The sequence below is a fragment of the Mesoplodon bidens genome, assembly GCF_964165515.1.
Source record: "Mesoplodon bidens genome assembly, chromosome: 3".
Lineage (NCBI taxonomy): Eukaryota > Metazoa > Chordata > Mammalia > Artiodactyla > Ziphiidae > Mesoplodon > Mesoplodon bidens.
Genome location: NC_138178.1, coordinates 92,318,720 through 92,344,845, shown reverse-complemented (window position 1 = coordinate 92,344,845; position 26,126 = coordinate 92,318,720). Strand labels below are relative to the sequence as shown.

The window sequence follows — 26,126 nt, the reverse complement described above, 5'->3', positions numbered from 1 at the left end:
TTTAAAAAGACTTGAAGATACAAGTGCACATAGAATAAATTGTTCCCTATCTTTACAGTCATGGGGAAGAAGTAGGAGCAACCGTAGGAGACCTGCTCACTGTTGGAATGGGGAACTTCCAAATCTTTGGATTGCTTCCGAACCCCAGCTTCTGTAGTTTTACGAGGAAGAAACCATAGCTCACATTTCTTGAACATATCTGCCTGCTTAGTTGAATCCTTAGTAAAAATGTGAAATCACATGTACTTTTTATATGTTTAACATTTCTTACGTTATTGAGGTAGAATTTATATTAAACAACTCCATATATTTAAAGAGTACAATTTTGTGTGTTTTGACTTTCTTATACATCCTTAAAACCATTTCTACAATCAATATGATCTATCACCCTCAAAAGTTTTCTAATGTCCCTTTACAACTGCCTTCCCTCCACCCTCATTCCCAGGCAACCACTGATCTGTTTTATGTCTATGAGTATAACTTTAAAAAATTAGTCTACTGAATATTAAACAGGGAACCTGTCCCCTCATTCATCAGTGAGAAAGTTCTGTCCTTTTAAATACAGTATACCATAGATAAGTCTGAAAGGAAAATTCATGGGAGAAGACATCGATTTATTATCTTATATTTTATCTATTCACTGTATTTATTGAATATCTGTAAAGTTCTGGGCAGCCTAGTACCAACTAGACCTTTAGATCAGTTCTCAGTGTGGTTCCTGAAATAGTAGCATCAACATCACCTAGGAACTTGTTAGAAATCCCATCCCACACCTATGTATCAGAAACTCTGGAGATGGAACCCAGCCATCTGTTTTGACAGTCCCTTCAGGTGATTCTGATGTGCATTAAAGTTTGAGAACCAGAATTTAAGATTATTGTGCCTCCTTTGCCAATTTAAAGAGCAAACTCTAGAAATCTCTATATCTCAAAATTAAAGAAAATCTCTGCCTTAAAACAAGAACTTAAAAAAAACCCTAAGAACTTGTCATTCAGAGTAAGAACATTTGAGCAATAAAAGTTTGATAAACACCAGTACAAGTTCTTTTTGCTATTTTAAAACTTTTTATGATGAGGAATTTTTAAAATATATGAAAGAGATAATACTGTAATAAATCTCCATGTATCCTTCACCCAACTTCAAAGATTATCAACTTTTGACCAGTCTTGTTTCATCTGTACTCCATCCACTTCTCCCTGTACCACGATGTCATTTCATCTGCGTAAATATGACAGTATATATCTCTAAAAGAGCTATTTTTAAAAAATGTAACCATAGTACCATGTCACACCTGAAAAATAACAGTAATTCCTTAATATCAAACTATCCGGCTAGTGTTCAGTTTTCTTATTTTGTCACATATAATTGCGCTTGGTTGGTTCAAATAAGAATCCAAACAAGGCTCAAATATTGCATTTAGGTGATTGTCTCTTCACTGTCTTTTAACCTATAAGTTCCCTCTCCACCCTCCTTTTTTTTTCCCCTCTCAATTTGTTTGCTTTGGAAACTGGATCTTTTATCCTGTACTGTTTCTGTGTTCTGGATTTTTGCTGTTTATATCCATGTGTTATCATATAGCATGTTCCTCTACCCCATCTAGTTTCTATTACTGTAGTTAGATTTCGAGGTTAGATCAGATCTGAGTCTGTTTTTTGGCAGGAATACTTCATTTGGTGTTTTATGCTTTTATCAGAAGCCTATAGTATCTGGTCGTCTCTCTTTTAATAATGTTAAGATTGATCAATGTATGCAGATATTGTTGACCCTACCCAGTGGTATGCTGGTAAATATTTAACAATCAGCTTGGGGCAGGTTTGAAGGGAGGACCCTGATTTGTAGTGTCTCCCTGATTTATACCAATTTCCATAGTATAAGTATTCCTTCTGTAGCTGATTTTAAGCTACTGACACATCAGCTGGTCTGCAAAATTCCTGAATATGTAGCAGTTGGCCCTTGTGGGTCAGTCAAGCCAGTGCCAGCACACTGCAGGCTTATCCTCCATTCAGCTTTTCAGTACCCAATCAGCTTTTCACTGAGGGATTAGCACTTACTGGTAATCTCAGCCTAGATCCATTATTTCATCAGAGTTATAAAATGGTGATATTCAAATTGCCACTCCTAATTATAGGAGTATTAATTAGAATAGTCCCACAAAGAAAAAATTTGCCTCATCTATTTGGTACCCAGATATAGAGTTCATACAGGAAAGGCAGGATAAGTCTTCATTCCTCCTCCACCTTTCCTGTTCTAAACCAGTTTTCAAAGTAATGAGTTACTTCTCTAGCTTCTGCCAAAGGTAACTAAATGAGTCTTCTAGTATCATTATTAATTCATATTTTAAAAAATATATATTTAGTATGTTTCAATCGATTGCATTTATTCTTTTTGATGCTCAGTTGTTTGTCTGACTAGTGGGAGCCTCTCCAAGTTGGCCACTAAGTCCTTTGATACAATCCCTGTAGTCCTTGTTAGTTTTCTTGCTTTCTGGTAGAAGATGTTTCAAGTTCTTTTGCATTTCTTACTCAAGAACTGGAATCACCTGTTTCTCTAAAGAGCACTGGTTTCTTGTAGTGAGAAGTTTTATTTTGAGACCAAAATCTGGGCACTAGCCCAGCTAGCTCATTGTTGTTGAGTTCATTATTATTTTTAGGCCTTTTCAGTAAACAGAGGGAAATACAGATTTCTTTTTTTTTAAACAGAATACATTGTAATACATGCTGATATTTCCAGTTCAAATCTAGAATTACAGGGTTTAAAAGAAGTTTTATTTAAAGTGCTTATAGGAAGAATCAAAAGTAAATGAAAAAAATATTGCTTATTCTGAGTAACTGACAAAAGTTATTGGAAACTTAATCTTGGAACCTTGTACGTATTTGTACATGAGGGTTGCTTCTCTGCTGTGCTTATAACTAGGACTCTGCTGGAAGAAGTAAGAGTGTTCACCACATATTTTCTGCTCGAGAGGACATTCACCTCAGGTTTGATCCTCTGGCATCATTTATTCTCCTTACTGACCATTGTACTGTGGTGAGTAAATTCAACTACGTGTTATGTGTGTTTTTAATTTGGTAGGTCCAAAGTCATAAATAATATAATCATGTGATGAGAAAGTGGAACCTTATAAAATTAAAAGTTTAGTTGCTTGTCTAGAAGAATACAGTGATTTTAAATGGATTTGAATGAAAAGAAGTGGAGGCATGGACATATAATACCTGTTTTGGGACCTAGTTCTACCTAGTACCATAAAACAAGGATAACTAAGGGAATTATAGGGACTGTGCTAAATTGGATTGGGATCTTTCAAAAATAATATTTCTTCCTACATAAATAATACATGCTTAATATAGAAAACTTGGAAAATTTAGAAATAAAGTACAATCAGCCCCACATCATTCTTTTATCACACTAGCCATTATAGCCATTGTATTTCTCATTATGATACTCTCTATTTATTTTTCTCTTATTTACATTAAGATATGAGTTTTTAATATAAAATGGTAATATACTTTTCATTCTCTTTTTTCTGTCTGATTTTTTCCACTGAGGAATTTGACTGTTTTCTCACATCACATTTATTTTATAAATGATGCTTATTGGCTGCATTATATTGTCATAGATACATCTTAATTTATTTTACTATTTCCCTTTTGTTGGACATTTGTTTCCAATTTTTCCCTCTACTATAAAAATACTGCTTATAACTAAGTTTTTGCACATAATAGTTTTTTTCTTAAACTTTTTATTTTATATTGGAGTATAGTTGACAATGTTGTGATAGTTTCAGGTATACAGCAAAGTGATTCAGTTATACATATGCATGTATCTATCCTTTTTTAAATTCTTTTCCCATTTAGGTTGTTACATAATATTGAGCAGAGTTCCCTGTGCTATATATTAGAGGTCCTTGTTGGTTATCCATTTTATTTTATTTCTTTTAATATTTATTTATTTATTTATTTTATTTGGTTGCACTGGGTCTTAGTTGCAGCAGGTGGCCTCCTTAGTTGTGGCTCATTGGCTCCTTAATTGTGGCATGCGAACTCTTAGTTGCAGCATTGCATGTGGGATCTAGTTCCCTGACCAGGGATTGAACCCTGGCCCCCTGCATTGGGAGCGTGGAGTCTTAACCACTGCACCACCAGGGAAGTCCCTGGTTATCCATTTTAAATATAGCAGTGTGGGGCTTCCCTGGTGGCACAGTGGTTGGGAGTCCGCCTGCTGATGCAGGGGACACGGGTTCGTGCCCCGGTTGGGAAGATCCCACATGCCGTGGAGCGGCTGGGCCCGTGAGCCATGGCCGCTGAGCCTGCGCGTCCAGAGCCTGTGCTCCGCAACGGGAGAGGCCACAACGGTGAGAGGCCCACGTACTACAACAAAAAGAAAAAAATATATATATATATATAGCAGTGTGTACACGTCAATTGCAAACTCCCTAACTATCCCTTCCCCCCACCCTTCGCCCCTGGTTTGTTTTCTAAGTCTGTGAGTCGTACATATTAGTTTTTTTGGAAATTTCTGGAAATGAATTGTTGGATCAAAGAGTGGACACATTATTCTATATACTTCATTTATTTATTACATAATTACACAAAATTTTAAATTATTTATTATATTCATGGTTTTTGGTCTGTCCGCCCTCATTAAAATATAAACCCTGTGAGGGCAGAGATCTTTGTCTTTTTGATATGCCTAACACAAGTAGGCCCTCAAATAAATATTTCTTGAATGAATAAATGGGTTTTTTTTTTTTAATATACACTGTCAAACTGTCTTTCAGAGAAGCTCTGGCAATTTACGCTTTATTTTCCTCAGATCTCCCTATCCTGGGTATTGATATAAAATACACTACAATGTTCAGAAGAAAATTTAAACCCCCTTTAATTTCATCTCCCAGAGATACCTTAATATATATCCTCACATATTTAAAATGTGAATTCCTTATTATTTTAATTTACTTTTATTACTTGTGTGATTGAACTTTTAAAAAATACGACTAATGGGCATTTGCCTCATTTTTACAAATCTTTTTGTGTCATTTATTTTTCTTTTGGGAATTTTTAACGGTCACCTAGATTAGGCTTTGGAAACTTTGGTGTACTTATGAATCACCTGGGAATGTTAATAAGAGGCAGATTCTGATTAGTAGGGCTGAGATGGGGCCTGAGATTCTGCATTCCTAACAGGCTGAAGGTGATTCCAATGATGATCTGGGACCCATACTTTGAGAAACAAGAGCCTAGATAAAATGTCTCTTTACTGTGAATTAATCTCCAAGTGAGTGACTTCTTGATGGAGAAAGCATAAGGAAATGCAGTCTCTGTTCACTCAGCCTGCAGTGTACTGTGTACTGTTGTGTTTTTTTTCACTCCTATACAACTTTAAATAAAACAGTACAAATTATACTTATCCTAGTACAGTGAAAGTGGACTATTTTAATTTGATCACTTTATATAACTGTATGAAATCACTTAGTTTCAACATTGGTCCAGGTATCATATCCAAATCTTGAAAGAATAATGCTGAGGCAACTTACAGTTATCTTTTTTGGTGGGTCAGATGTTCAATTCTCTTTGACTGTATATTTTTCTCATATAGTCATTTCTGCTAATGATGTCATTTCCATTTTTGTTAATTAGGCCATTTAAAAAAACTGAAGCTATATCCATGTATCTATGTCACGTGAATATTTCTCTGCAGGCCCGGGTCCTTTTTGTGATGATTGTGCTGATCCAGCTCATCATTCTCATTACTTTTCGGTATCGAGCATATCCAGAGCATAAAGGTTAGTCACCATGGTTCCTTAATCTTAGAAGACTTTACTTTAGTGTATCCCATAATGTCCTCACTATTACCAAGTGATAAATATCAATGCAAATTATCTTTGCCTGAGCTCTGTGAGGTGCATCCTTCAAACTACCGTGCTCACCTGAAACCCTCTCTTCCATACCATTTTCTCCAGCCATTCTAGGTCATAATGAGCGCTTGCTTCTCTGAATCCCAACAGTCCTTCCTGAGGATTAATTCTGTATTTAACTAGCCAATGACCTTGTTTTACATTACCACTTCAAATGTATATACATTTTCTCTTCAATCAGACTGTAAGTTCCTCAATATAGGAGCTCTTCTTTTCTACTTCTTTTCTCTTTTCCACGGCACCCAGTTTGTGCATTACAGACAATAAATACTTGTTGAATTAAATGTTCATTATCCCTTCTTGGCTTGGATGAAGTCCCTGGGATCAGGAACTGATTGTGGGGGAGGTGAGTACTGTAGTAAAGGTTAAACAGTAAAATGATTAACTGAATAGGTAGTATACATATACAAACTGAATGTTTGTCTGCTTTTATATATATATATATATATATATATATATATATATATATATTTAAATTCTATGAAAAAGTTCAAGAAGCACTATTGCACACATATATTTTCTTGCCAGTATACAGTATAAATAAATAAATATTTGAGGGAGGCCCCAGCCTCATGTGGGAATACCAGTATTTTTGTATAGTTGTTTAAAATTTACAACATATTTTTACCTACATTATCTCACTTAATCCTTACAACAATACTGTGAGGTAGGTATTATTGTCCCCATTTTAAAGATTAGAAGACTAAGGACTGCAGAGGTTATGTAGGTTGTCCAATGTCTCATAGCTAATAAGAGACTGACCCCAGGTTAGTTTTTTCCTTTAAACAACACTTCTCAACTTTGACTACACCTTGGAATCTTTTTAACATCTCAGTGTCTACACAGCACCCTCAGTGTTTACACAGGATCTCTGGGGGTAGGACCTAAGCATCAGTATTTTTTAAAGCACCCCAGATGATTCCAATGTGCAGTCAGGGCTGAGAAGCACGGCTCTATCTAAAGCAGTATTTTCAGTCCTGCTGCCTAGAATCACCTGGGTTGCTGTCCCAGCTCCCCTCTTCCCCAGGCCAATTAAATCAGAATCTCTGGAGGCTGAGACCTGGGCATGAGTATTTACTAAAAGTTCCCTCAGGTTATTCTAATGTGTAGCCAAAGTAGAGAATCATTGCTTAAAGTTTAAGGCATAGCTGCCTCTAAGGCTAAAGAATGATGTATTTACAATATATAATTACTATAGGTAGATATGTAGATTAATACTTTGAGAAGTACCAGACTAGAACAAGAGAGAAGCTGAGAGATGAGTGAGTAGCAAGTATGAAACACACAAAGTGAGAAAGGCCATGCATTATCAGGCTTTGTCTGAAATTAACTGTCAGGCTGAACAGTGTTATGAGTATAAAATGAATATGCTGGCCTATTAGGGAAGACGTGCTATTTAACTTACATCAGGCTGTCTTTCACTGGAGCCAGTCCTTTAAACCTTTAAATAGTTCACCTCTAGCATTGCTCACTGTGTACTGAGCTTGCCATCATAGTCTTCTGCTAACCAGTGTATGATCGGCTGCAGATGAGTGAAATGGCTTGCTGGGGTTGAGGAACTGTGATGATTTAGTCTGTGGCTGCAGAATGAAGCCCTTACACTTGGGCTTTCTGGCACTGTATTGTGTGTGTGTGTTTGCTGCACCACACAGCTTGTGGGATCTTAGTCTTCTGACCAGGGAATGAACCTGGGCCCTCGTCAGTGAGAGTGCAGAGTACTAACCACTGGGAAACCAGGGAATTCCCTTTAAGAGATGCTAATTTGGAGACTTTTGCGGATCCCTTTCAGTTGGAGTAAGAGGATAGCTGTGAGTTAAGAGCTGTATCACATATGGGAAAGGAATATTTGGACAGACACTCATAGTTAAGATTAAATTTTGATATTTGTTTGATATGCCTTTGATATATATATAGTATATATAGTACTATATATATAGTTTCTAGAAAATTTTATTGGAGATAGTTGATTTACAATGTTGTGTTAGTTTCAGGTGTACAGCAAAGTGATTCAGTTATACATATATGTATATTCATTCTTTCTCAGATTCTTTTCTCATATAGGTTATTACAGAATATTGAGTAGAGTTCCCTGTGCTATACAGTAGGTCCTTGTTGGTTATCTATCTTATATATAGTAGTGTGTGTATGTTAATCCCAAGCTCCTGATTTATCCCTCACCCCCACGTTTCCCCTTTGGTAACCATAAATTTGTTTTCAATATCTGTAAGTCTGTTTCTGTTTTGTAAATAAGTTCATTTGTATCATTTTTAAAAAATTAGATTGCACATATGAGTGATATCATATATTTGTCTTTTTCTGTCTGAATTACTTCACTTAGTATGATAATTTCTAGGTCCATCCATGTTGCTGCAAACGGTATTATTTCATTCCTTTTTTTATGGCTGAGTAATATTCCATTATATATGTACCACATCTTTATCCATTCCTCTGTCAGTGGACGTTTAGGTTGCTTCTATGTCTTGGCTATTGTGAATGGTGCTGCAATGAACATTGGGGTGGCCTTTGATATATTTTGATGCAACTTTTGGAAGTTTGTACATTTGGATACTAAATCTCATGGAAAACAGGGCTTTGACCATCCTTTGAGCACAGAATATATGTGTTTGTGTGTGTGTGTGTGACAATTACACCATTGCTTTACCTTCCTACCCTCTGTAATTCTAAGTGAGTTGGTTTATCAGAATTCCTGCCAACTTCTGAATTTAAAGTGGTATCATCCATATAACAAATGATTTGCTGAAAATGTAGTAGATGCCCATGGAAGTCTTCTAGAAAATATTATAAAAAACTTGAACTTTGCATGTGTTCACTGGATTTTTCAAATTTATTCTGTTTAGGACCTCCAGGATTTGTAAATTTGACCTCATTTTCCCTTCATGTCTTGAGCAAAATAAGCATCTTCTACTATTCTGTGTTGTTGCTGACACTCTATACAGTGCTGGGTAAGTCAATTGGGAAACCTGAGATTGTGGAGAATTCTGCCAAAGAATATACTGAGAATTTTAACAGTAGTCATTTAGGTTCTTGAGAGCATAATGACCGGCACACTGCTCCTTCATAAGTCATTTCCTGTGACGTGATCTTGGGAAATAAAGTTCCTTCCTAACTTAAAGGACATTTAGTCAACACCAAGTTAACTTAAGGGTGCTGAGAGGACCATGACAATTAGTATTTGTGTAGAAACCTAATAGAGGATAGAAGTTCAGCTTAAATGCCATCTCCTCAAAGCAGCCTTCTTTGACCACCTTAAAGCTTTATCCTCTATTTCACCATACTTTTTATTTCCTTCATTACTTTATCAGAATTTATGATTATCTTCTGTATATATCATCTCTCCCCTCATTAGAATATCCATTGATGTCCTGTCTATCTTGTTCCCCTCTATGCCCAGCATTAAGCACAATGCCTAGTATGTAGTTGAGTGACTGTTTACTACCGTGTGACTCCTAAAAACTCAGCTCAAAAAAGAGAGAAACTGAGATAAGCAGTGAGTTCAGGCATTTGAGCTCTTCTCTTACATTAATTATTATACCCAATACTGACAAAATCACTTAGTCACTTATGGAAGCAGAAAGCACTGTGAGTCTCTTTTTAAAGCTTTTTACTAATGTTCCTTACTAAGAGTCATTTAGGAGTAGATTAGACTATTTGTTGCTTAGTCTATGTTTTCTACTTTCAGTCCATCTTTGGACTTTTCTTTCCTCATTAGAAACTCCCACCTGAGAACGGAAAGTAGTTAAAGAAATAATATGACCCTTTACAATTCTGCATAACAAGCTATGCCAGATTCCCCTTTTGAGGTAGAAGATAGGTTGAAGCTGTTTTAGACACTTGTCTTCCACTAGGAGGCAAAGCAGGTGATTTGGTTCCTGGCTGTAAAGGAAAACATTCGAAGGGGAGTTGTTTCATTTTTAAAGGTTGAAACTTAAAAGGGGAAACACTTTGTAAAACTAATATGTATCTAATGGAGTATATATAATATATATCTGAGAAAATTACCTATGACTTTTTAAAGTTGAACTCTACTCTTATTTTTTTTAATATTTATTCATTTGTTTATTTGGCTGCACCGGGTCTTAGTTGCAGCATGTGGGATCTTCGTTGTGGCATGTGAGATCATCTAGTTGTGGCATGCAGGCTCTTAGTTGCAGCATGCAGGATCTAGTTCCCTGACCAGGGATTGAACCCGGGCCCCCTGCATTGGGAGCGCAGAGTCTTAACCACTGGACCACCAGGGAAGTCCCAGTTGAACTCTACCCTTACCAGCAAATGATGGTATTACATTTTGAGAAGGGAAATCTGACTGTCCCTTAATCACTCTTGACAATATAGTAGTTCTAGAAGCCTGAACATTGAGAAGGGGCAGTAAATAATAATACGGGGCAGAGAAAAGTCATTCTGGCATTGCAGATGAAAAATTAAAATAAAGAAGTGAGTTAAACTTTGTACATGTTAACCCTGAGTATGTAGTTGATGTACAAAGTAATGACTGGGGGTCAGCCAGAAAAGGTTAAAATACATTCATTAACATTTATAAGAAAGAAGTGTGTTTTAGAATGATTAAAGTGGTTGAAGTCTTGTTGCGTAAAGGAGTAAATCTCAGTTATCTGGAAAATTAACTGTGGTATCTATGGAGTACCTTTTTGCTTCTTAAAGGAAATGTTAATGCATTATACTGAGGTTACTACTGTAATAGAATCTTCTAAAATTTGTGAATGTACTCCTATCTGTTTCTGGAATCTATTCCAGGTATAGCACGTACTCAGGCAATTTCATAATCTAGAGAAATATGGAGCAAAGGAGCAAATAATTGGTTAGCTAGGATATTGAGTGCAACACAGAGATTAGCAAAGAAGAAAAGCTGTACAAATAAATGCTTATAGATGACTAGTCTCATATTTCTTCATTATTTCTATAAATGCATCTCATGATGTATGTAATCAGTCATAGTTATTTAACTTCCTTTCTTGTTCATTGCCTCTTTCAGGACCATGGTTTGTTGGTGAAATCACTAAAGGCAAATTGGGTTGCTGCTTTTCCTTTGGGATCTTTGTTGATGGACATTTCCTACAAGGCAGTGTAACGTTTATAGTTGGAATTCTCCAGGTAAGAAGTCAGAAACACAATTTAAGAACATCTTGGCCTTGTTGGGCTAATTGCATAATAATTATGAATTAAATCCCAAATCCCAAATTTAACACCATAGATCATGTTTTCTAATTTACTGGCAGGGTAGTCTTTAGTATCTGGTGTTTTGTTTGCTTTTAGAGTGCTTCCTAAGCTCTTTCTTCCACCACTCTTGTAAACATCTAAAATACATTTTTGGCAGGAAGTTTTATAAGAGGTGAAAGAGCTTTTTGTTTTTGTTGTTTGTTTCACTGTGCTTTTTCATCCATAAACAGTGAAAGAAGAGACTTATGGTAGAATAAATGAGACTTCTGGGTAAAACAAAATTGGTTATGATAATGAAGAAGGAAATTGTTTCAGAGGGAGGAAAAGAAAAATAGACACACAAGAAAAGTGGGTCAGTTACCCAGTGGAAGCTTTCTAGTGATGTCCTAGCAATACACTTGTTTATGAAACACTGATATGTTAGGTTTACATTTGGATTGAGATTCCTTTAGAACAAACACAAATAAAAAACCCAGACCTATAGCAAATTTCTATAAATGGGTTTGAAAACTATTTACCTAACAATTTTTCTCTTGTACTCATCTGATGGGGCTAATGGATCAAAATCTGAGGTGATGATCTGGAGTTGTATAGAGATCCAAAAACATTGTTTGAAATGAGTTCACAGCCTCATAAGAGGGCAGTAAAACATGATCAGCAGGATTAGAGACAGACAAGTAGGGAAGATCTTTGCCTAGTGAACACTGACCACAGACCAGAATATTATCTGTTTAGCAGCATTTTATATGTGACTAGATCCGGGTCTAGTTCAATTTTCTATTATGTAGATGGAGGCTGTCTCTCAGGAGCACTCTTATTCCAAGTAAAACCTGACCCTTACCAAAAGGTGGGCTTATAGTCATATTTTAATAAATAGTACACTAAGAATGGATTTTATGTATCATCTAGGCCCATGGCCCCTAAATCTATTATATCTCTGACCTAGACCTCTTCTCTGCGCCTCAGGTGCCTATATATCCAACTGCCATTTTGCATCTTCCTTAGATATCTAAAAGGAATCTCAACTTAATATACCTCTAACAGGACCTTTAATTTCTATCCCTGAACCTGTTCCTCCCACAGTTCTTTCCAATTTCAATAAGTTATCCAGGATGTATCTCCTCCAGGGTGTATCTTCAATTTTTCTCCTTCCCTCATACTTTATATCTAGTTCATCAGCAAGTAGTACTGTATTTGATCTACCTCCAATACATGTGCTGAATCCACCACTATTACTGTTGCCACCACCCTTGTCTAAATCATAATTATTTCTTGCCTGGGCTACTGAAGTAACCCCCTAACTGGTTTCCCACTGCTGCTCTTGCCTCCCTATTGTCAGTTTGCCACAGAGCATGCACTGTGGTCCTTTTAAAATCTTAATCAGCTCACTCACTTCTCAGCTTAAAACCCTTTAAGCAAATCAGTGACGTGATCTGGGTCATGCTGACTGCCCCAGTTTCCACCTGGCTTATCATGTTCCAGCTAACCTCTCCCACCTCTGGGCTTTTTATTTGTTTCTTCTGCCTGGAATGCACTTCCTTCCACTGACTCATTTCTGTCCTTCAGGCCTCAGAGGGCCCATCTCCCAGTTACCCTCCTGTGACCCAGTTATTTTCTTCATTGAATTCATCACAATCTGTAACTATCTTCCCCCTCCTTTTTTTTTTTTTTTCTTTTTGGTTTCTCTTCTCTCTACTAGAATGTAAGCTCTATGATGCATCTTTTCCAACTTGGTCACGCATGTGTGTATCCCTTGCCTAGAGCCTTGCACAGTACCTGCCACATAATGGGTGTTCAATAATTATTTGGTGAATGAGTGACTCATATAGTAGTTAAACTTGGATTATAACTTAAATCTTCTGATTTGTATTCCAGTATTCATTATGCCACTTCAAATAAAAATGCAGGGAGAAGAAAAAATACTGATACCCAAGTCCCCCCTCACTCTGCCAAAAATAAAAAACAAAAAAACAGAGTACTGTATATATGTGTGTGTGTCTGTACACCCACATATTCAGTTCATTTCCACCTTAAACATTATTTGAGGGCTTCAACATAAATGAAATGACACTTGCCTTTAAGATGAACAAAAGGATACAGCAAAGTAAACAACTAACTACAAGTCAACTATTGTGAGTGTTATAAGCAAGTGTGATTGAAGCATAAAGAATCAGTTAACCCCCAAGAGGGAAAGCAACATATTTTTAAGAGCCACCAATAATATGTTAGTGAGACCTGACCCTTCCAGGGCTTGCTAATCAGCTAATGGTCCTGTTCTGCTCTCTCCAGCTGGTGTTTTTTAACATCCCCTTGATGGTTTACCTGTGTTGGAGCTTGCTACAGCGGTGCTTTGGTCACAGCTTCAGGTCTCATCTCCATCAAGGAAAATACTTGAAAATTATACCTGTTCACCTACTTATGTTACTGCTGTACATCTGGCAGATTTATTCCTGCTACTTTCTTCATATGACATATGGTACTCTAGCTTTATTATTCTCTCCTTTGCGGACCTGGTTGACACTGGTGACGCCTGTTCTCATTCGTTGTGTGTGGACACTGAACTCTGCCGAGCTTGGAACCTTCATAGTGCAGTTAAAAAGCCACCTGAGCTCCTGAAGGCCATGTCTCATCACCCACCTGTGTCGCCCAGGCCTCTGCCCCAGCAGCAGGCGGAAGGCCAATATTGGTGGGCAAGCCTTGGACGTTCCTTGGACGCCTGGGAGTTGAGATTACCCACTACTGATTCCTGCAGAATGGACTGCAGAAAATTCTCTAAATAATGCCATGATTCCTTCCTTCCCCAAGAAGGCAAAGGGTTGATTTACTTTTGTGAAGAGAAAGCCCTAATCTAGGAGATCCACAGGCCAGGGGCTGGTGGGTACGGGAGTATCTGCGGCCCACCCAGTGTGTGTGTGTGTGTTTTTTTTTTTTTTTTGCAGTACGCGGGCCTCTCACTGTTGTGGCCTCTCCCGTTGCGGAGCACAAGCTCCGGACACGAAGGCTCAGCGGCCATGGCTCACGGGCCCAGCCGCTCCGCGGCATGTGGGATCCTCCCGGACCGGGGCACGAACCTGTGTCCCCTGCATCGGCAGGCGGACTCTCAACCACTGCACCACCAGGGAAGCCCCCAGTGTGTTTTTTACGTTACCTCATGTAAAGTACCTAGCACAGTGTCTGGAACTCAGCAGCCTATAAGGGCGCCACTTTAGGGGCAGGGAACCAGTGCAAACTTGGGCCTGACCCTGACTACCCTTGATTAGTTCCGAGTCCTCTTTTCCAGCAGGGTTATGGGCCGTCTGCTTCCTCAGTCGGGGGTGTTTTCGAGTAATCAAATATCAATAAATGAATGATCAATAAGAAATAACTCGGTCTGCGACTTGCCTGTGTCGCCGGGGCGGGGCAGGGTGGGGCGGGAGGAGGTGTAGCCACGCTTTGGAGCGTGGAAGGAGGAGCGGCTGGGCCTCTGGGCAGGGGCGGAGCGGGGCGGGTTGTTGCCGGAAGCGAACCCGCGGCCCGGAAGTTGGGCAGTCACGGCAGTGCGGCTCCCGCAGCGGCTTAGTCCGCGGACTGCTCGTGTCCTGCTGAGATGGCGAGCGCAGTTGCACCAGTAGCCGCAGACTCCACCCTGCCTCCGCCTTTGGAGCAGCTCCGGCACCTAGCAGGGGAGCTGCGGTTCCTCCTTCCTGGAGTGCGGGGTGAGCTGACGTAGTGGGGACGGGCGACGGCCGGGGCGGGCTTGGGTGGGAAGGGGCGAGGCCGTGGCGGCGGCGGGGTCCGGGCGGAGGAGGTGGGGTCTGTAGGTGGCTCCGCTTACCTGTGCTCTTTCTTTTGCGGCCGCCCGGCACGCACGCCGCGCCCACTAGTCGGCGAAGCCCGGGAGACCACCAAGGAGTTTGATCGGGAAACCTTTTGGAGGAGACTCCGTGAGTGCTTCTCCTGTTGCAAGCTGCCATCTCTCATCTCTTGCAGCGTCCCTACCCCTTTCCTTCCTGCTTTCCCCCGCCCCATCCTGTCTGTGGGAATACCTCGCCTTACCCATCCTCGGCACCTCTGAGATTGAGATAGAAAATACTGATTTGGGGTTGTTTTTTTGAGACGTCTCAGCCGGCAAGGGTGGAGAGGGAACGAACGCATTATCTTCAAAGTCCATGCAGCCGCTGGAGCCTTATCCTTTCGGCACTAACATATTGGCTCCCGCCTCCTCGTCTATCACCCCCCAGGTGAGGCAGCTATGGCAGTGTCAAGGGCAGCCACGACTCTGACCGAAGTCTTCTCTCGACTTCCACTGCCGTCACCACAGGTGGGCTTCACTTTCCTACAGTTCTTGTGATGCCTCGTTATTCCTTAGGAATCCTCTCATTTTCTTTCCACGTTTTACACTCAAAGCTGGGGATTTAATTTCCTCATCTGTCAAGTAAGATGGTGGTTCTCACATTACAGGATTGTTCTGAAGATCAAATTGCCAAATGGAGTAGCTGTCATGGGGTGGGCAGCTCTTCTAAATATTGGTTCATTCTGAAGTTCATCCTGGTTATTTCCCTTCTGATAATTTTTTTTAAAAAACACTTGCTATTTGCTAGGTGTTTCCACATACATGATCCCCATCTGACAGATGAGTAAGCAGGCTCAGATGCTCAGGTTAAGGTGGATAAGTAGTGGAGCTAGGATTTAAATTAGGTTCTATCTAATGTCTAAGCTACACCTTTTTTGTTATACTACATAATACTCTTTTATATTGAATTTTTTACATTAATAATGTAGACAGTATAAAATTCAAAAGATATCAAAGTTAAATGTGCTAAAAAGTTTATATCTCCTGTCCCTTGTTCCTTTTGTATTATTCCATATACATGCTATGCATATACACACTTATGTATATATACCTGCTTTTTACACAAATGATAGGATACCATAAACACTTTTCTGGACCTTTTTTAAAAAAACTAACAACGTAGCTTGCAAATTGATTTTGGGGAGCATATATAAAGTTGCTCAGTTTTTTGTAATGGCAGCATGGTATTCAACAGAATGGATATAACCATAATTTATTTAACCAGTACTATGTGGACATTTAAGTTGTTTCCAGTTTGTAACTATTATAAACAGTGCTGTGGTAGATTGCCTAATACAGTCTTTGTGTATATCTATATATAGGTAAAAATTCCCAGAAGTGGAATTGCTAGAACAAAGAATTTGTGCTTTATTATAAAACTTTATTATAAAATACTTGAAAGTAAATATTGTTGGCTGTGGCCAGGTATGCTCTATGCTCAGTTTTTCTAGAGCTAGGTATACTTAATTTGGGAGTAAGTTTGTTTTAAAATGGCATATTCATTGCCTTATTTTATTTTCATAGTCAATACTTTCATTCTCTTTCTCAATTATATATCTAGATGTTTTGAAATGAAAAAATCTTCTCTTGTTGCACCTACAGTAGTAAACTCTCTCCACTTACATACCTCAGAGATTTGAGATGAGGAAACGAGAGAATTGTATGAAAGTACTTTAAAAGTTTGTTGAAGAAAGTCAATCTTTATTTCAAAGGGAGTAGTAATGTTACCTTATTTTTCTTATGTGCTGACCCCTTTCTTCCAAATACACTTAGGACTTGTGGCTAAAATTCACAGCTAGTAAGATACCATGAGGAGCAAGAATAGAACTATTTTTCTGTACATGCTCAGGACAGTGGTTTTTTACTCATTGATGAAAAATTAGAATATGGTTTTATTTGAATTATATATATTTGAATCACAATTGCTTTCTTAGGATCTCAGCACATTAGTTCTATTAAAGAATGTTTGGGGGGTTTTTTGTTTTAATTCCAGTTCTTATGGCTTGGTATTTTTATGAAATTATATGTTTGAATGTTGAAACAATGTCAAATTGGCATAGAAGTTTCTAAGTGCTCTCAATCATTGTATTTATCCATCCCAGACTGGTAACAGACCATTTATGGACTGGGACCAATCTGTGGACCACATTTTGCATAATGCTGGCTTAGAATTGAGCAGAGAAGTGGGGACAAAGAAGGTAAGAGAAAGCCAGTGACTGCTTCGAGGAAAATAGTCAACATTGAGCATTGTAGAGTCCATGCTAATTACCTTTAGATATATTGAGATTCTGTTAGAAAGAGACAGAGACACACACAGAGGCAGAGAGACAGACAACTGGTTAATGGTCTAAGATAGAGTTGGCAAACTTTTTCTGTAAAGGGCCAGATAGTAAACATTTTAGGCTTTGCAGACCAACTACTCAACTCTGCCCCTGTAGTGTGAACACAACTGTAGACAATATGTAAACCAAGACTGTTGGGACTTCCCTGGTGGTGCAGTGGTTAAGAATCTGCCTGCCAATGCAGGGGACACGGGTTCGAGCCCTGGTCCGGGAAGATTCCACATGCCACGGAGCAACTAAGCCCATGTGCCACAACTACTGAGCCTGCACACCTAGAGCCCGTGCTCCGCAGCAAGAGAAGCCACTGCAATGAGAAGCCCACTCACCACAATGAAGAGTAGCCCCCGCTCGCCGCAACTAGAGAAAACCCGCGCTCAGCAACGGAGACCCAACATAGCCAGGGGGGCTGTGTCCCAGTAACACTTTATTTACAAAACCTGGCATTGGGCCTGATTGGGCCCTTGGGCCCTAGTTTGCCAACTACTGGTCTAAGATATGGTGAATACCTCAAAACAGATCACAAATATCTTGGGATATAGAGTATCAGGAATAAGTTTTTCCTGCTGTTTCTTCATGTCTTAATCAGTTGTCTGCTCAGTATTGGTATCCAGCTAACTCCTCTCTGGTATGTTATGAGAATAGCACAGGGCCTAGCTCATAGTAGGACTTCAGAAAATGTTTGATGATGCGGTACAGATGTCTGATCTCTTCCACAGTAGATGGGTTGACCACATTGATCTAATCCATTTCCTTTTTTCTTTCTGAAATTGGCTTATCACCTCATAGGAAACCCAGAAGTTCTCTGAAGAAGTCCATGCTGCCATCAAGGCAATTATTGCAGTATACTATTCGCTTCCTAAGGATCAGGGTAAGCCACTCCATACACGTAAGCGTTCAGTTTATGGGATAGATCTTTGCTACTATGAAAGCTTCTATCCTGAAACTTTTACCTTTTCCTCATTTTGAGCATGTAATGTAACTTTCTCCCATAAAGTGCAGTCAAAGGTAGTTATGTAATATATGTGACCTCCATAAGTAAGCCTTTGTGCTAAGGTTCAGATGCTGTGTTCCCATCTCCCCTGCCTTGCCTGACTCTTTTTTTCTTTTTAATAAATTTATTTTATTTATTTATTTTTGGCTGCATTGGGTCTTCGTTGCTGAGTGCGGGCTTTCTCTACCTGCATCGAGTGGGGGCCACTCTTCGTTACAGTGCATGGGCTTCTCGTTGCGGTGGCTTCTCTTTTTGTGAATCACAGGCTCTAGGCATGTGGGCTTCAGTAGTTGTGGCTCACGGGCTCTAGAGCGTAGGTTCAGTAGTTGTGGCACATGGGCTTAGTTGCTCTGCGGCATGTGGGATCTTCAGCCCAGTTCGAACCTGTGTCCCCTGCACTGGCAGGCGGATTCTTAACCACTGCGCCACCAGGGAAGCCCTTGCCTGACTCTTAACGTTTTTAGTTCTCCCTGGCTCCTCCCTCTCTCAAACATTATAACTGCCACAGATGCTGGTTGGATATCAGTCCCATCCCCAGGCCCAGGCAGTCCCCAGGCTCCTCCACCCATATTACATCACATGCTGTTCCTGAGCTCCCTTATAGGTTAAGTGGCCTCCAGCCACTTGATTATAATCATGCTATAATTATAAATGAGTACATGTCTCATGGATCTTCAGGGCTACTCATGTGGTTTAAACTTGAAATGTTTTATCCACAGTTGTCAAGAAGCCACTGGTTTTTCTTTTTGTTTTTTTAAAATTTATTTTTGGCTGAATTGGGTCTTCGTTGCTACACACCGGCTTTCTCTAGTTGCAGTGCACGTGCTTCCCATTGCGGTGGCCTCTCTCATTGCGGAGCATGGGCTCTAGGTGCATGGGCTTCAGTAGTTGTGGCATGCGGGCTCTGTAGTTGTGGCTCGCGGGTTCTAGAGCACAGGCTTAGCAGCTGTGGCATACGGGCTTAGCTGCTTCACAGCATGTGGGATCTTCCCAGACCAGGGATCGAACCTGTGTCCCCTGCATTGGCAGGCGGATTCTTAACCACTGCGCCACCAGGGAAGTCCCAAGAAGCCACTGTTTTTAATGAATGAATACATGCTGTCATGGAAAGATTTTGTTCCAGATCTCTTTTGGAAAATATCACTAAGGAATGGTGGCAGGAGCAAGAAAATGACATGGGGATATAAATAAGACCTGAGCTTTGTGTTGGCACTCCAGTTAAAGCATGTGGGTGCACATTACCTCAAATTCTAAAGGGCTTAGACTCTCAGGAAAGCAGATGGTGACTTCTGGAAAGACGACCAGGCTGCTTAGTCTTTGGGTTTGGCTACAGGAATCACCCTGCGAAAGCTGGTACGGAGTGCCACTCTGGACATCGTGGATGGCATGGCTCAGCTTGTGGAAGTGCTTTACGTCACTCCAACTCAGAGGTAGTGATGCCACAGTTGGGGTTATTGGTTAATGGGGTTCATTGCTTCTGGGAGGGGGGAAAAACTCATTTTAACAGCAAAGTTACTGATAACTGAGAATAATGACCAGCAGGAAGGACCTTTTAGGAAACAGGAACCTCGGTTATTGATACATCCTTATTGATTCCTTTCTGCAGCCCTGAGAACCTTATTTCCTACAACAGCGTCTGGGAGGCGTGCCAGCAGGTGCCTCGGATCCCAAAAGGTGGGTGAGAGTGCAAAGTGGACATTGACTTTGCTGGCCAAAGCAGATAGACCTCTCATATCTAGCTGCCAGTTCTGTAGTATATATGTATTTTTACTTATATAAAGAGCTTAGTGAAATAGATCTGGTTTATCACCAACATGAAAAGATAGGTATTAATACTTTTTGCCAGTCTTTTAAGTTCTCATAACTTCTAAATTCAAACACTCTCTGGCTGTGGCTCTGTCTCTTGTTGAAAGACATGGTTTCCTCTTCTGGTCCTGCCCCAGGGGCAGTATTTTGAGGACACTGAAGCAGTTATGAGGTAGAGCCTGCTAGGCCAAAAGCAGTGGTCATCCAAGAGGACCATGATGAGAAACATCATATGACCATTTTATTTCTTCCTGTGGTGAATGACAAAAAGCTTTTCAGCCCGTCTGAGTACCCAGAGGATGTATGTAAGAAGAATTTTACATTAAACTGCTGCCCTTGTTGACTGTCCTTGGCACTCCTTTCAAATGGGAACATTGTTGCTTTTTGCAGACTTAAGAGAATTGCTGGGTTTCTTCTCTAATTGTAGTACTTCCAATTCTTCACTCATAGATAACAAAGCTGCAGCCCTTTCAGTGCTGACAAAGAGTGTGGATCTTGTGAAGGACGCCCATGAGGAAATGGAGCAGGTGAGGGGACCTTTGTCTTTGATGGTCATCAGAAGGCAACTCTGTGTCTAGATGAGGATCGGTTATAAAGAGAGAAGATGTGCTGAGCGTTGACCAAATAGGTCCCATCCTCATTCCTGTCCTCCATCTCCTATCTCCCACCCCATGCTGGTGTGTGATTTAGTACCATTCCCCTCTGTTCCATTGCTGCACTAGGAGAGTCAGAAGAGGGTTTATGAAGTGATTCAACTCTGTAGCCATTAGGGAAGTAGCTGGCTAAAGTTTGGGGACAACTCGGACATGATGCTGAAAGTACAACACCTTTTTATTTTTTTGGCATTCACATGTATCATGGTGTCCCTTAGGCTGTGGAAGAATGTGACCCTTACTGTGGCCTCTTGAGTGACATTGAGGAGGACAACTCTGACAACCACGGTGATGAGGAGGATATATTGGGATATCCAAGCAATCGGGACTCATATTGGTCAGAGGAAGATCAGGAGCTCATAATCCCGTGCCTTGCACTGGTGAGAGCATCCAAAGCCTGCCTGAAGAAAATCCGGCTCTCAGTGGCAGAGAATGGGAAGAAGGATCAGGTGGCCCAGCTGGATGACATTGTGGACATTTCTGATGAGATCAGCCCTAGGTAAGCGTGATCTCCACTCAAAACATCTGAGCAGCAGCATTCTGATGTCAACTTGTGCCGTCAACTCAAGGTTTTTCCCCACCTTTTTATTTTGAAAAATGTCAAACCTACAGGAAGGTTGAAAAAGTATTGCAGTGAGTACCTATACCTCCATCTAGATTCACCTATTGTTCACAATTTTTTCTGTATTGGTTTATTTCTCTATAATTAGAGGTAGCTTTTTAAAAATTGAAGTAGATGTGCCATGTTTATCCCTGAACCATTTGAGAGTAAGTTGCAGACATTAATGACATTTCACCCCTAAATATTTCAGCGTGTATCTCCTAAGAACAAACATTCTTACTCTTAGTATTATATTTAAGAAATTTACATCGACTATAATAATGTTATCTAATATTCAGATTTCCCCAGTTGTCTCTACAATGTCTTTTATAGCTTTTTTTTTAAATTCAGGGTTCCGTCAAGGTGTCATACCACATTTGGTTGTCTTCTCTTTGGTGTCTTGGCAACTAAACAGTCCCTGTCCTTTTTAGCTTCTTTTGACATTGACTATTTTTTTTAATGTATTTTTTTGACATTGACATTTTTAAAGAGTCCAGGTCAGTTGCCATGTAGAATATCCAACAATCTGGATTTATGTGATTGTTTTCTCATAATTATATTCAGGTTAAACACTTTTTGGCAAGAATATCACATAGTTGAGTGTTTTGTGCTTTTCATCGCATCATATCATATCGGGGAGGCACATGGTGTTAGTTTGTCCCATTATTGGTGGTATAGTAATAACTTGATTGCTTGGTTAAAGTGGTGCCCACTTTAGTGGCATTCAGGGATGAACCCTGCCTGTGTTAGTTATTAAATTTATGGTTTCAGATCCTCACATTTTTAACTAAATTAATCATGTCCCATCCTACTGGTCAAGGGAGGTTTTCCTCCCAGCTTCCTAGTGAAACAGGGTATGTATGTATTCCGTAAATACCAGTTGAATTGGTTATTTATTGGTTGCCCAATTTAAGGAACTGATAAGCATTTCTGGGAGTCATTTTTTCAGTAGTCACATCCTTAGTTTTGTACTGGAGACCACCTAGCTGAGCTTTGTTCCTTCTTTGTTAATGGTTATTTTTGCTTTCTCCCCTTAAGTGTGGATGATTTGGCTCTGAGCATATACCCACCCGTGTGCCATCTGAGTGTGCGAATCAATGTAAGTACCGGCTTTGAGGGAATAGCTACAGACCTAATTGGTAGAATTTCAGTAATCACTAGTATTTCCTTTAAGCTATAGGGAATATGTTTATTTGTTACACTTGGATGCAAGTACAACAGTAATGTCATGATGTGTTTGTGCTTGATCTTTATCAAGCTGAATTTGAATTCTAATAGCCACGAGCTCTGGTAGTACTCTCTTCCATAACCACTTGGGTAATAATTTAGAAAAAACCTAAAGACCTTGGAAAATCCTGCTTTGAAAAAAAGTCTTAATTACTATAGTGCTTTAGGATTCTTTCAACCTGAAGTCACAAGTTTCTAATTTCCTATATAGGCCAAAATAGGTGTTTCAGAAACATACTCTGTTTTAATATCAACACATTGTGTAATTTAACCACAAGGGTTAAGCTCTTTATAAAAATCTGATTTTATTGTATTCTTTCAAGTCCTGGGTCCTATGCTAGAGTTCTATTCTCTTATTTTTATAAAATTCAAGTTCTTATGTCTCATTTTATTGGAAAGAGAAGCAAAACTGCCAGTGGCTTATATTTTACCATCAGATGTATCAATCCTAATAATATTTGGTAAATTAGTGGAAATTAGAGTGATCAAATGTATCTTCACAATGTGCAAACACCTTGGAGTACAATAGGGTCCTTTTGGGCATTAACTTTTTTTTATTCCACATACACTTTTTTAAAAGTTGACTTCGTAAGAAATAAACATCTTTAGCAATATGCCTTGTCAGTTACCCCAAATAAAATTTTAAGGAATGCACAGTGTATTGGTAGCATACATATACCCTCATGTTATCTGGTTATTGGTATTCCTAAAATTCTGTAAGTAAATTAAAAAAAAAAAAATCCAGAGGCTTCCCTGGTGGTGAAGTGGTTAAGAATCCACCTGCCAATGCAGGGGACATGGGTTCAAGCCCTGGGCCGGGAAGATCCCATATGCCGCAGAGCAACTAAGCCCGTGCGCCACAACTACTGAACCTGTGCTCTAGAGCCCATGAGCCACAACTACTGAAGCCCACGCACCTAGAGCCCATGCTCCGCAACAAGAGAAGCCACCGCAGTGAGAAGCCTGCGCACCACAATGAAGAGTAGCCCCCGCTCACTGCAACTAAAGAAAGCCCACACAGCAAGGAAGACCCAATGCAGCCAAAAAAAAAAAAAAAAATCCAGTTGTTTCTGCTATGTATATCCTTAGCTAGCAGCAGTTGGGACAAATTCAGGTTATATTCTTCCTTTTTCTGTTTTCTTTAATTAAAAAATATTTTAAATATAGAAAAACTTATAAAGATGTTATAGCAACAGTATTAATAAGATTTTGTGATCCCACCACCCTAATCTAATCAACATTTTTGTTTTTCACTGTTTTCTCCAATGGATTTTTTATTACTTGAGTATTAAGTAATAATACTTAATGACTTTTTAATGACTTTTTATTACTTGAGTATTAAAATATTTTAGCTCTCCTTCCCCTCCACCCCCTATTTTTTCCCTCCTTTCCTTTTTATGGTAGGGCTCAGGGTGAGTAACTTATCTTGTTTTTTTCTAGTGTGCAAAACTTGTATCCGTTTTAAAGAAGGCACTTGAAATTACAAAGTGAGTATGAAGACTTATCCCCAAATAGCTTTTTGAGAATAAACCTATATAGCCATTCTCAACTCCCAAACCCCCATTTCGAGGAGTAGAAGGTGAGTGTAGTGTTTTCTTTCAACTTTACCTGTGGAGCAGCTGTATTTCTGCAGAGAAACTTGCATTTTCTTACTGTAATTTTCCCTGTGCTCCCTTTTGAGGATAGGTTTTTCCTTGACAGTATAATAAATTTAACTTCTAGCTTTCCCATTCCATTTGCAGAGCAAGTCATGTGACCCCACAGCCAGAAGATAGTTGGATCCCTTTACTTATTAATGCTGTTGATCATTGCATGAACAGAATCAAGGAGCTCACTCAGCATGAAGTTGAATTATGAATTTTCAGGCTCATTTGTACTCTCCTCTCTCCCTTTCTTACTGTCGCAGCCAAGCTCTGATGTCTGCTTTTAGAATGGGGCTAGGATACTTTCTGGACCGAAAGGGAGGTCCTATCTATACCTATCAAGAGACATTATTACCAAAGTTTGTTGATTAGGCCAAACTGGCAATTATTTATAAACCATATGAATATGATATGTTTTTCTGTGCCAGATATAAAAGATAACTGTATGAGTTTTTATTCTTGAGTTGCCTCTCAGAGATTCCTGGGGAAGCTGCCTTATTCCCTATTTGCAATAACATGTGTCGTTTCATTGTGAAAGATGTTGATAGTCTCAATAAAATGCTAACCTGCTAGTGGTTAAATGAGTACCTTTCCAAAGTGTCTTTTCTACCAGAAATATGTGGGTTGAGACTAACAACATTGCTTTTGTTTAGGTTTATAGGTCTGAAGATCTGATTCTGATCAGAAATATATTTAGAAGAAAAAGACTTGACTTTTTTTAGAGCAGATGTCTCCAGAACCCCTCTTAGTACTTCAGCATGTTATAAAATATAATTATTCTTACCAGAAGTTCTTCTGAATATTATTCCAGTTTACTTCATGCCTCTATTGGTATCGAGCTTGTGAAAATTAATAAAGGGAAACCTTTAAAATGGAGTTGAGAGGCCAGAAGGGGCTGGGGTGGCTCTCATGCAGTACCACTCTAGGTCAGTAACAGGAGGGACTGTCAGTTTTGGACAGGAATGATGTACATTGCCTCTCCTAGGGGAAACTGACTACCCCAGCTACTAAGCCAGTGAGAACCCCTCATCACCCTGAATTCTTGCTTTCCTCCGTGGAATTTTGTTCAAAACAACTCCCAGCTTCCTCCTTTTTCCTCCTTCATTTGTGGGACTTGCCTGTGGCTTTTCCTATAGCCTGTTTGACCCGAATTGCAGTTCTTTTTTATTCCTGAATAAATCCATCTTGCTGGTAAAATAACGCTGTTTTATTTTTTAGGTTAACAAGCTCAGTTGTTAGGTTTGTTCACCTTATTGAACAGGGTTGTTTTCCTTACACATACTTGTATTGTTGTTCTCTATTTTGTATTACATATCCCCAAATGTAAGTACAAAATTTTTATAAATCAAAAAATTTTAAATGTATAAGAGAGTTTATATAATATTAAGGGCCTCTTCAGTTAATCCTTTTGCAAAACCATCGCCAGTTAATTATATTTTTGCATCAGTCTGGAAAATCACATCTTGGAAAGCAAGGTAAACCTGGAAGGTCATATCTTAGAAAGCAAGGTATACAGTTCTGTATATTCTGGTGACCTGACTTAGGCCTTATGTATGTACTACAGGTCTCCACACTTCTATTGCTGGTCCTTTGTCTTGTATAGATGTACTTCATCACATCTGCCCTTCTGATGTCCCCATGGCCTCTTTAGATATAATCAGCAACAGCAGCTGTCCTTTTTTTTAATTCCCACCACCCTTCCTTGTTATCTTCACTAGTTTGTTGTATTTTTTAGATTCCACATATAAGTGATATCATACAGTATTTATAGTTCTCTGTCTGACTTATTTCACTTAGCATAGTACCCTCCAAGTCCAGCAGCCATTCTTTTGAGAGACTAGTGTGTACTTGGGGTCGAAATTCCTTGAGTCAAGGGTTTTATTTTATTTTATTTTTTTAAGAGTTTTAATTTACTTTTATAAAG

The 26,126-nt window shown here is 39.3% G+C and overlaps 2 protein-coding genes across 8 annotated transcripts in view; both read left to right on the top strand.

The window, feature by feature from the left end:
* Positions 1–14,471, top strand: part of TMEM62 (transmembrane protein 62) — a 50,216-nt gene extending 35,745 nt beyond the window's left edge. For all 7 annotated transcript variants that reach the window (XM_081226846.1, XM_081226847.1, XM_081226850.1 and 4 more), the window contains 5 exons: positions 2,914–3,027; positions 5,698–5,782; positions 8,773–8,877; positions 10,923–11,041; positions 13,397–14,471. In XM_081226846.1, coding sequence (XP_081082972.1) covers positions 2,914–3,027; positions 5,698–5,782; positions 8,773–8,877; positions 10,923–11,041; positions 13,397–13,723 — 750 coding nt within the window. In that variant the 3' untranslated portion in view covers positions 13,724–14,471. The remainder of the gene's footprint in view (positions 1–2,913; positions 3,028–5,697; positions 5,783–8,772; positions 8,878–10,922; positions 11,042–13,396) is intronic.
* Positions 14,472–14,610: 139 nt separating this feature from the next.
* CCNDBP1 (cyclin D1 binding protein 1) lies at positions 14,611–24,783 on the top strand. The gene is made up of 11 exons (XM_081229913.1): positions 14,611–14,802; positions 14,971–15,030; positions 15,328–15,407; positions 18,068–18,149; positions 19,606–19,702; positions 19,879–19,946; positions 20,529–20,605; positions 20,950–21,230; positions 22,371–22,431; positions 24,000–24,046; positions 24,302–24,783. The coding sequence occupies exons 1-11, from the start codon at positions 14,694–14,696 to the stop codon at positions 24,414–24,416; spliced, it is 1,077 nt and encodes a 358-aa protein (XP_081086039.1). The 5' UTR covers positions 14,611–14,693; the 3' UTR covers positions 24,417–24,783.
* The last annotated feature ends 1,343 nt before the right edge of the window (positions 24,784–26,126 follow it).

Bases quoted from the DNA above. Each gene is read 5' to 3' on its own strand.
- CCNDBP1 (XM_081229913.1), top strand. From the start codon at position 14,694: ATGGCGAGCGCAGTTGCACCAGTAGCCGCAGACTCCACCCTGCCTCCG. The intron at 15,408-18,067 runs GTGGGCTTCACT...ATCACCTCATAG, and splicing joins TTCCACTGCCGTCACCACAG to GAAACCCAGAAGTTCTCTGA. The intron at 19,703-19,878 runs GTAGTGATGCCA...TCCTTTCTGCAG, and splicing joins TACGTCACTCCAACTCAGAG to CCCTGAGAACCTTATTTCCT.